This window comes from Phasianus colchicus, chromosome 33, assembly GCF_987193195.1.
Source record: "Phasianus colchicus chromosome 33, bPhaCol1.hap1.1, whole genome shotgun sequence".
In the NCBI taxonomy this organism is placed as follows: Eukaryota; Metazoa; Chordata; class Aves; order Galliformes; family Phasianidae; genus Phasianus; species Phasianus colchicus.
In genome coordinates, this window is record NC_143468.1 from 1,813,246 (window position 1) to 1,823,809 (window position 10,564).

At 64.4% G+C, this 10,564-nt stretch overlaps 1 protein-coding gene across 2 annotated transcripts; it reads left to right on the forward strand.

Moving 5' to 3' along the window:
* Positions 1 to 807: 807 nt before the first annotated feature.
* Positions 808 to 8,922, forward strand: AMHR2 (anti-Mullerian hormone receptor type 2). 2 transcript variants are annotated; one of them, XM_090128430.1, is made up of 13 exons: positions 808 to 1,334; positions 1,564 to 1,713; positions 2,139 to 2,318; positions 2,813 to 2,902; positions 3,224 to 3,333; positions 4,695 to 4,919; positions 5,325 to 5,439; positions 5,525 to 5,682; positions 7,075 to 7,225; positions 7,341 to 7,477; positions 7,943 to 8,081; positions 8,686 to 8,724; positions 8,873 to 8,922. In XM_090128430.1, exons 1-11 carry the CDS (start codon positions 1,322 to 1,324, stop codon positions 8,072 to 8,074), a joined length of 1,461 nt encoding a protein of 486 aa, XP_089984556.1. In that variant the 5' UTR covers positions 808 to 1,321; the 3' UTR covers positions 8,075 to 8,081; positions 8,686 to 8,724; positions 8,873 to 8,922. The 2 variants fall into 2 exon arrangements, with proteins under 2 accessions (XP_089984556.1, XP_089984557.1); XM_090128431.1 differs by lacking the exon at positions 2,139 to 2,318.
* Positions 8,923 to 10,564: the final 1,642 nt, after the last annotated feature.

Consider the following 10,564-nt stretch of genomic DNA (forward strand, 5'->3'; position numbering starts at 1 on the left):
GGGGGGGGGGGGGTTTGGGGCAATGACCCCGGAGCTGTGGCACTTCCAGCACTGGGGGGGGGGGGTCACCTGGACCCATTTGTCCCCATTTCAATTCTGTGGCACCCCAGCCTCACTCTGTGCACCCCCAACCCCCCCCCAAAAAAAAATAAACAAAACCAGCTCCTATGACCACAGGGGGAGCAAAACGTGCCTTGATCCGGGGGGGGGGGGGAGAACGTGGGGGCAGAGTTCAGCTCCCCCCCCCCCCCCCCACCTCCTCCAGGCTTCCATACTGCCGGGGTTACGATTTGGGGGAAAAAATGGGGGTTTTGGGGGCTGCCCCCTGAGCTTTAAGCACGGCGGGGGGGTTGTGGGGGAGAGGGGGGGGGTGGCCCTGCTGGCAATAAATGCCCCCCCCCCCCCCACATTGGCACTGCAGCCCTCTGCCATGGCTGGGCTGTTTGGAACCCAGCGGCCCCCAAAAAAACCCCCCCCCCCCCCCCCGACGTTTTTCAGAAGTGCTATTTTTTGTACAAACGGACGTAGACAAATTGTAGGTTTTTTTTTTTTTTTTTTTTTTTTTTTTTGGGCTCCTTTGTTTAAAAAAAAAAAAAGAAAAGAAAAAAAAAAAAGAAAAAAGAAAGAAAAAGGAAAAAAAAAAAAAAAAGAATAATAATACGGGGGTGAACGACTTCTTTTGTAATAAAGTCGCTGGCTTTGTCTGCACCGTCTGCGGAGCATCAATGGGGGCACCTGGGGGTCCTGGGGGGCACTTTGGGGTCTCTGGGGGCACTTTGGGGTCCCTGGGGACACTTTGGGGTCTCTGGGGGCGCATAAAGGACCACTTCATGGTCCCTGGGGGTCACCCTGAGGCCACTTTTGGGATCCCTGAAGCCAACCTGGGCCCACCTTGGGGTCCCTGGGGTTTTTGGGGTGTACAGAGGATCACCTTGGGGAGGTTGGTGACACCCTGAGGTTACCTTTGGGGATCCTATGGCCATTTTCTGGGGTCCCTGAGACCACCCTGGGGACACTGGGGGGTAATTTTGGGAGTTGTGGCCACCTTTGGGACCTCTGTTGTGCTTGGAGGACAACTTCAACCCCAAATGGGGAAACTGAGGTATGGAGCGATCTGTGATCCCCCCCTCCACCCCCCCCTTTGCCACCGGATTTGGGTGCTGGGGGGGGGGTATGGGCCATCCCCCAGCCTCGCTCCTCCCTACTGCGGGGCCCCCCCGGTGCCTTCATCCTCCTCCTCCTCCTCCTCCTCCTCTCTGTGTCAGCGCTCCGCAGCCCCCGCGTGGATCCTTCAGCTCCGTCCCTACAGCCGGAGGAACCCATGGGGCCACCAGGTGGGTGCTGCCTCCCCCCTTGCCGGGGAAGGGGGGGTCGAATTTTTGGGGGTGGGGGTCACCATCAATATCCTCTCCCAATGTGTCCCCCATGGGGCCGACAGCGGAGCCAGCAGGTGGGTGCTGACCCCCAACTTCGCTGGAGGGGGGGGGTGGGTCGGATTTTTGGGAGTGGGGGCCACCATCGGTGTCCCCTCCACCCCCCCATTGTGTTTTCCCCCCCCCATAGGGCGCAACCTGAGCTGCGTGTCCTATAAGCACCCCAGCGTGCGGGGCAGCCTGGTGGGGGGGGAGGTGGGGGCGACCCCCACTACCATCCTCTGCCCCCCCCGGCAGTGCTGCATTGGGATCTGGAACCGCAGTCAGGCGCTGGTGCAGGGTGAGCCCCCCCCGGGGGGGGGGGTCCGTGGGGGGGCTGCGGGGCTGAGCAGCTGTGCGGGGGGGGGTTTGATTCGCTCCCTGCTCCGACCTCGGCCTTGGGATGGGGCTGCGGCGGTGCTGGGAAGGATCGGGGCAGGGGGGGGGTTGAAGTAATAGAGCGGAATGTGGAGGGGGTGGGAATGGGGAGAGGATGGGGGGGGTCCCAGCAATGGGGGGGTCCCGGGGAAAGAGGTGCTGGGAGTGTAGGGGAAAGAGGGGGGGGTAGGTAATGGGTGTATGAAGGAAGGGGGGGTTCCCAAGGAAAGGGGGGGCCCAGGAAGGGGCTCTCCATCCTGCCCCCCTCCCACCCCAGGGCAGGGGAGCCCCCTTAGCAGAGGTGGGGGATCTCTGGGGGTGTCCCGGTGACATCACCGCTGTCCCCAGGCTGCTGGGGGGGCGGGGGGGCCGCCTGCCCTTCTCCTTCTTGCACCCCCAGCCCCGCCGGAGCCCCCGGAGCCACTGTCCTCGTGTGCCTCTGCCACGGTCACCTCTGCAACGGGAACGCCAGCGGGGGGGGGGGCGGCGGGGGGGCCCTGGGGCCGGGGGAGGCACCCCCTGACTCTGGTATGGGGGGGCATTGGGAGGGGTCCGATGGGAATCTGGGAGTGGGGGTCTTTCGAGGGTGGGGGGGGGGTCCTGGGAGATGAATGAGTCATGGAGGGGGGCTTTGAGTGGGTGGGGGGGGGGTTCTGGGGGCTGTGGGGGACATGGAGGGGACTCAGAGGGATGCAGAGACCTTGAGGGGGCTCATGGAAATGGGGGAGGGGACCCAAGGGGACACATGGGGGGGGGGGTCTTTGGAGCTGTGGCATCCATGGGGGGATGGAGATCCATGGGTGGGAGTTGGGTTGGGGTGGTGGGGACCCATGGGTGGGGACTTGGAGCCATAGGGGATTTCTGTGGGGTGGGGGACCCACAAAGGGCAGGGGGAGTCCTGGGGGGCTCTGTCTCCCAATAAAGGGGTGATGGGTCCCTGTCATGTTGAGGTGGGAGGTTCACAAGGGCAGGGGGGGTCCCCAGGGTGGGGGGTCCTGGTGTCACCGAGGTCTTTGTCCCAGTGCCCAGCAAGGTGCCACCCATGGGGACACTGTGGCTGTGGGGTGCTGTCCCCCTCCTCCTCCTCCTCCTCGCCTGCCTGGCTGCGCTGGGTAGGGTCATCAGGGGACACGGGGTGACACGGGGGGGGCAGGGGGGCAGCTGGCTGCACAGCACCCCCAGCCCCACCTGGGAGGGATCTGAGTGCTGTGTCCATGGAAATGGGTGCTTGAGTCCCCATTGCTGCTGTGGGTGTCCCCACATGTCCCATCCCAGTATTCCCAAAGGTCCCCAAGCACCATGGCACTGTTTCTGGGGTGGGGGGTCTTTGGGTGTCCCATCCCCCATGTCCCCAAAGTGGGGGGCTCCTGTGCAACCCCAGGTTCTGTGTCCCCATGTCCTTGTGTCCCCATGTCCCCATGTCCACCTCCCAGGGCGCAGACGGACACAGGCACAGATGGGTCAGACATCACAGGGACGCCGGGATCTCAGAGCCCCCCCAAAGCCCCCCAGCCCAGACCTTCCTGCGCTGCGCTTCCTCCAGGTGGGGTGGCACCCATGGGTGGGGTTTGGGGGGGGAAGGAACCCCTATTTGGGAACTGTGGGTATGGGATTTGGGGTGTGCAGCAGTGGGGTAACGGGGTCGTGGTGCCTGGGGGGCACCCATGGGTGCACGGGGATGGGGTTCCCTGGGCATGCGGGTGCTCAGGGCTGCTGACACCCAGGAGTCCCTGAGATGGGAACACCAGGATTTGGGGTTCTGGAGTTGGGGACACCCACGGGTGCAGGGGGATGGGAGTCCTTAGGGATGGTGGCAGCAGAATTTGGGAGTTTGGGGTTGGGGACACCCATGGGTGCACGGGGATGGGGGTCCTTAGGGATGGTGGCAGCAGAATTTGGGAGTTTGGGGTTGGGGACACTCATGGGTGCACGGGGATGGGGGTCCTTAGGGATGGTGGCAGCAGGATTTGGGGTTTGGGGGTTGGGGACACCCATGGGTGCAGGGGGATGGGGGTCCTTAGGGATGGTGGCAGCAGAATTTGGGAGTTTGGGGTTGGGGACACCCATGGGTGCACGGGGATGGGGGTCCTTAGGGATGGTGGCAGCAGGATTTGGGGTTTGGGGGTTGGGGACACCCATGGGTGCACGGGGATGGGGGTCCTTAGGGATGGTGGCAGCAGAATTTGGGAGTTTGGGGTTGGGGACACCCATGGGTGCACGGGGATGGGGGTCCTTAGGGATGGTGGCAGCAGGATTTGGGAGTTTGGGGTTGGGGACACCCATGGGTGCACGGGGATGGGGGTCCTTAGGGATGGTGGCAGCAGGATTTGGGGTTTGGGGGTTGGGGACACCCATGGGTGCAGGGGGATGGGGGTCCTTAGGGATGGTGGCAGCAGAATTTGGGAGTTTGGGGTTGGGGACACCCATGGGTGCACGGGGATGGGGGTCCTTAGGGATGGTGGCAGCAGGATTTGGGGTTTGGGGGTTGGGGACACCCATGGGTGCAGGGGGATGGGGGTCCTTAGGGATGGTGGCAGCAGAATTTGGGAGTTTGGGGTTGGGGACACCCATGGGTGCACGGGGATGGGGGTCCTTAGGGATGGTGGCAGCAGGATTTGGGATTTGGGGACATCCATGGGTGCACGGGGGTGGGGGTCCTTAGGGATGGTGGCAGCAGGATTTGGGATTTGGGGACATCCATGGGTGCACGGGGGTGGGGGTCCTTAGGGATGGTGGCAGGAGGATTTGGGGGTTGGGGACACCCATGGGTGCACGGGGGTGGGGGTCCTTAGGGATGGTGGCAGGAGGATTTGGGGTTTGGGGGTTGGAGACACCCATGGGTGCCGGGTTCCCTGCTATGGGGACGCAGCCCACAGCCTCCCCCCTACCCCCCGTTGGGTGCAGGTGCTGCAGGCTGGGCGCTTCTCGGCGGTGTGGAGGGGCACCCTGCAGCAGCGCCCGGTCGCCATAAAGGCTTTTGCTGCGGGGGCGGCCCGGCGCTGGGCAGCCGAACGGGCGGTGCACGAACTGCCGCTGATGGAGCACGAAAACGTGGCGAAGCTGCTGGGCACCCGGGGAGCCGGGCCGTGTGCGCGGGGGGGGCTGCTGGTCCTGCAGCTTTACCCAGCCGTGAGTGCGGGGAGGGGCAAAAGGGGAGGGGTTTAAGGGGGGGGGGGGACTGGGGTGTGGGTGGGCGTGCATGGGTGTGCATCGAAGCACGTGGGTGTGGGTGGGTGTTGATGATGGCGCGCATCCATGTGCACGGGCGTGGATGGGGATGTGCGGGCGCGCGTCGTTGCACGTGGGTGTGGGTGGGTGTTGGTGTGCATCGCTGCACGTGGGTGTGCGCAGTGCCCTGGGGGGTGTGCAAGGCTTGGCAAGGGGGGGCTGCAGAGCGCTGGGTGCGCACAGCACCGCCGCAGCCCCACACCGGCACCGCTCCACCTGCAGCCACCGGGTGCCAACCGTGCCACCATGCCCCAATCCCCCCGACCCCCGTGGGTGCCCTCCCACCCCCCCTTGTCCCCCACCCAGGGTTCCCTGCAGCACTTCCTGCGCCAGCACGTCTCCCCGTGGGCCGGCAGCGCACGCCTGGCTCTGTCCCTGGCACGTGGCCTCGCCTTCCTGCACCAGGAGCTGTGGCGCGACGGTGAGACCCTAACCCTAAACCCTCCCCCCTTCCGACCCCTAAATGCCCCCTCATGTGCAACCCGGTGACCTCCCCGCATCCGCAGGGCTGTACAAACCCAGCGTGGTGCACCGTGACCTCAGCAGTCAGAACGTGTTGGTGCGCCAGGACGGCACCTGCGCCATCGGGGACTTTGGGCTCGCCATGGCGCTGCCGCCCCGCGCTCACAGCGGCAGCGGGCAGGGAATGGCTCACATCCGCAGGGTGAGATGTGGGGGGTGGGGGGCACGGGGGGGAGGATGGACCCGGGGCATGCCGGGCTGTGGTGTGAGAATGAGCTGGATGTGAGCGTGGTTTTGGTGCAAGCATGGCTGTGGTGTAAGCAGAGTCCTGGTGTGAGCGTGGCTTTGGTGTAAGCATGGTTGTGGTGTGAGCGTGGCCCTGGTGTGAGCGTGGCCCTGGTGTGAGCGTGGCTCTGGTGTGAGCGTGGCTCTGGTGTGAGCGTGGCCCTGGTGTGAGCATGGCTCTGGTGTGAGCGTGACTCTGGTGCGAGAATGGCTTTGGTGTGAGCATGGCCCTGGTGTGAGCATGGCCCTGGTGTGAGCATGGCTTTGGTATGAGCGTGGCCCTGGTGTGAGCATGGTCCTGGTGTGAGCATGGTCTTGGTGTGAGCATGGTCCTGGTGTGAGCGTGGCTTTGGTTTAAGCATGGTTTTGATGTGAGCATGGCCCTGGTGTGAGCGTGGCCCTGGTGTGAGCATGGCTTTGGTATGAGCGTGGCCCTGGTGTGAGCATGGTCCTGGTGTGAGTGTGGCTTTGGTGTGAGCGTGGCTTTGGTGTGAGCATGGTCTTGGTGTGAGCATGGTCTTGGTGTGAGCGTGGCCCTGGTGTGAGCATGGCCCTGGTGTGAGCGTGGCCCTGGTGTGAGCATGGCTTTGGTATGAGCGTGGCCCTGGTGTGAGCATGGTCCTGGTGTGAGTGTGGCTTTGGTGTGAGCGTGGCTTTGGTGTGAGCATGGTCTTGGTGTGAGCGTGGCCCTGGTGTGAGCGTGGCTTTGGTATAAGCATGGCTCTGGTGTGAGCATGGCTCTGGTATAAGCATGGCCCTGGTGTGAGCACGGCCCTGGTGTGAGCACGGTCCTGGTGTGAGCACGGTCCTGGTGTGAGCATGGCTTTGGTGTGAGCATGGTCCTGGTGTGAGCGTGGCTTTGGTTTAAGCATGGTTTTGATGTGAGCATGGCCCTGGTGTGAGCGTGGCCCTGGTGTGAGCGTGGCCATGGTGTGAGCGTGGCTTTGGTGCAAGCATGGCCCAGTTGAAAGTGCAGCCTGGTGCAAGTATGGCCCTGGTGTAAGCATGGTCCTAGTGCGAGCATGGCTTTGGAGCAAGCATGGTCCTGGTGCAAGTATGACTGGTGCAAGCATGGTCTTGGTGCAAGCATGATCCTGGTGCAAGCATGGCCCCAGTGTAATCATGGTCCTGCTGTAAGCATAGCCCTAATGCAAGAATGGCCCCAGTGCAAGCATAGCTTTAGTGCAAACATAGCTTTGGTGAAAATATGATCCTGGTGCAAGAAAAGCCCTGGTGTAAGCACAGCCCTGGTGCAAACTTGGCTTTGGTGCAAGCATGGCCCTGCTGTGAGCACGGTGCGTGGCTGCAGGCGGGCACCCAGCGCTATTTGGCCCCCGAGATCCTGGATGAGAGTCTGGACCTGCGCTCGTGGGGCCGCGCGCTGCTGCAGGCTGACGTTTACGCCTTGGCGCTGCTGCTCTGGGAGATCCTCTCACGCTGTCAGACCCTCAGCCCCCCCGGTGAGCGCCCACCCCCAAATCCCCAAAGCCCCGTGAGCCGCCCCCATGGTCTCATCAATGCAACCGGGCTCCTTGAGCCCCTCCTCCCCCCTTTATCTCCCTTCCTCCCCTCCAGGCGTTCCGGTGCCGGAGTTCCGCCTTGCCTATGAGGCCGAGTTGGGGGGCAGCCCCACGGCAGCGCAGCTCCGGCGTTTGGCGGTGGAGGAGCGGCGGCGCCCATTGATCCCCCCGACGTGGCACCGCACGGCGCAGGTGGGACCCCGACATGGGGGGGAAAGGGGGGGACCCGGCACGTAGGGGTGACCAGGGGGTCCTTGCGGTGCCCAAGGGGGGGAGGGTGCCATAGGGGTGACCTTATATTGGGGGGGGGGTTGGGGGATCTTTGGGTGCTCATGAGGACTTGGGGGTCCCATAGGAGTGGCTTTATGCAGGGGGTGCCTGTGAGGGTCTGGAGGTGGCTGGGGTGGCTCAATACTGGGGGGGGGGTCGGGGTTGTGTGGAAGTCTAGGGGTGCGCTGAGAGGTTTGGGGGTCCCATAGGGGTGCCCGGGGTGACCTTATATGAGGGGAGGGGGGTGCCCATGCCCGGGGGGGCCCTAATCGAGTACCAGGGGTGCCCAATCCCAGGAGCTCCCCACCAAGGGGTACCTTGGGGGTGGGGATCCCGAGTGCCCCATCACTGACCGCGGTGGGGGGGGGGGGGTGGGTTTCCCTGCAGCCCTCGGGGGCTCTGCAGGAGCTGCTGGAGGACTGCTGGGACCCCGACCCCGAAGCGCGGCTGTCGGCCGAGCGCGCCCTGCAGCGCCTACAGCGCCTGGCGGCTCCCCCCGAACCCCCCCAGCGGAGCTGACCCGGAGGTGAGACCCGAAATGGGGAAACTGAGGCACGGGGAAGGGGGGGGGAAGGAGGGGGAGGGGTCCTCCACGCCGCCGCGGGAGGAGGACGGAAAGCCACGCCCCCAAAGGGAGGAGCCATTGTTGACCCCGCCCCTTCCCAGGCCACGCCCCCTCCGCAGGCCACGCCCCTCCCCGCTTCCTGCAGGGCGGGGCCGCGCTCGGAGTGGAGGCAGCGGAGGTGGGAGCGGAGCGGGCGGGACCCCCGGATCCCACACCCCCAGATCCCCCCCCCCTCAGTGCACCCCAAATCGCCCCCCCAATGCTTCTGCACCCTTCACTCTCCCTGCACCCCTACGTACCCCAAATCTCCATTGCTTCTGCACCCCCAAATCCCTATTGCTCCCCATCCTCCCCCTCCTATACCCTTAAAGCCCCCCCCCCCAAATCTCCCACCACCCAGAACCCCAAATATCTCTGACCCCCCCTCCTCCCCCCCTGTCCCCTTTCTGGTTTCCTTTTGGGAGCATCGTGGGGGGACGTCCCTGTGCAGGAGGGGGGGGGACCCGTGGGGGGGTTGGGGTCACAGCTCACCCCATGTCCCCCCATCTTCTCCCCCCATATCCAGGTCCCGGAGCAACTTCGGCCATGTGGGACCCCAATGCAGGTAAGAGGGGGCGGGGGGGCAACATCTCAAAAAGTCTGGAAATGACCCCCAGAAATGGGGAGCAGCTTCACCTCCAGCTCCTGCCCTCCCCCCAGAGCGATTGGGAAGGTTGCTCCCCCCTAATTATCTCATTTCTCCCCTTAAACAGGGCAACCACCCCCCCCCAACCCTGTGTATCCCCCACAGCCACCACCCCCCAACCCCTCCTACCCCCCCCACCCCACGGTCCCCCCGTACCCCCCTGGGCAGCCCCTGTGCCCCCCCGCAGCTCCCCCAAGCACCCCTATAGCCCCCCCATACCCCCCTAGCACCCCTCCGTACCCCCCCGGTGCTGTCCTGCCCCCCTCGGTTCCTCTGTGCCCAACGGGACCCCCAGGGTGCCCCCCCCTGCAGCCCCCCTATGCTGGGGTTCCCCCTCTGATCCCCCCTGGGCTGGACAAGAAGGCGGCGAAGAAGATGAAGAAGAGGATGAAGAAGGCTCAAAAGAGGCACAAGGTGATGGGGGGGGGGGACAACACATACACAAGGTTTGGGGGGACACATTTTGGGGTCACCTCCCCAGTGCTCACTGTATCCTGTTGTCCTGCAGCGCAATTTGTCCTCCTCCTCTTCCTCCTCCTCCTCCTCCAGCAGCGACTCCGACTGATGGCGGTGCCACCATCGGTGTCCTGGGGCCACTTGGGGGCCACCCGTGTCCTCCTGTGGCCCCCCCACGTGCTGTGACTACCTGTGGGACCACCCATGGGCACCTCCTGGAGTCCCACAGGACCACCCCTGACCACGTGGAACCCACGACCACCTGGGACCATCCGTGACCACCCCATGTCCATGTAGGATCTCCTGAAGTCACTCACGACCACCCCATATCTGAGACCTCCTGGGACCCCCCCACAACCCCCCCCATGACCCTCATGACCACCTGCGACCACCTGGAACCACTCATAACGAACATCACCGTGACCCGTGTTGATCCATGACCACCAGGAACTGTCTGGGACCACTCTGACCACCCCATATCCATGTAGGACCTCCTGTCACCACCCCATATCCACCCCTGATCTCCTGGGAATCCCCCCCCCCTCCCGGCCACCCATGGCCCGTGCCCACGGGGTGTCCCCATATTCCTTCACCCCATGGGCTTGTTGGGGGGGTGTTTTGGGTTCAGTGGGTGTCAGCATATTATGGGGTGGTCCCATTGGGTTCTGTGGGGCCCCATTGGGTTCTGTGGGGTTCTTTGGGGTCCCATTGGGTTCTGTAGGGCCTCACTGGGTTCTCTGGCGTCCCATTGGGTTCTGTAGGGCCCCATTGGGTTCTGTGGGGTTCTTTGGGGTCCCATTGGGTTCTGTAGGGCCTCACTGGGTTCTCTGGCGTCCCATTGGGTTCTGTGGGGTCCCATTGGGTTCTGTGGGGTTCTGTGGGGTTCTGTGGTTCTGGCGGGTTCCGCGGTGTCACAGCTGCCGGGATTGCTGCTGCTGCCTTCCAATAAAGCCCTGAAACCCCCCCCAGTCTGTGTCAGAGCCTCCTTTGCGTTGTGTGGAACAAACTCCACTGGGGAGGGGGTCACCCCTAACCCTAATTCCCCATTGCTTTCCCCATCCCCACCCTTTCCTGTCCCCCTTTGTCCCAGCCCCCACCGCCTCCCCGTCCAATCTCCCGTTTCCCCCCATTGCCCGCTGCCACCCCTCAGTCCTCCCGGCCGCGGGGGGCGCTGCCTGCGGACGGCGGCGCTCTGCCCGCCCTCCTCTCTGTGGCGCGGGCTGAGGCCGGAGGGCGGAACGAGGGAGGAGGGGGCGGAGCGCTGCCGCTCTGTCCCCGCCCCGCCGCGCCTCGCTGGTGCGCG

Bases quoted from the DNA above. Each gene is read 5' to 3' on its own strand.
- AMHR2 (XM_090128430.1), top strand. The intron at 3,334-4,694 runs GTGGGGTGGCAC...CGTTGGGTGCAG, and splicing joins CTGCGCTGCGCTTCCTCCAG to GTGCTGCAGGCTGGGCGCTT. The intron at 7,226-7,340 runs GTGAGCGCCCAC...CCTCCCCTCCAG, and splicing joins TCAGACCCTCAGCCCCCCCG to GCGTTCCGGTGCCGGAGTTC.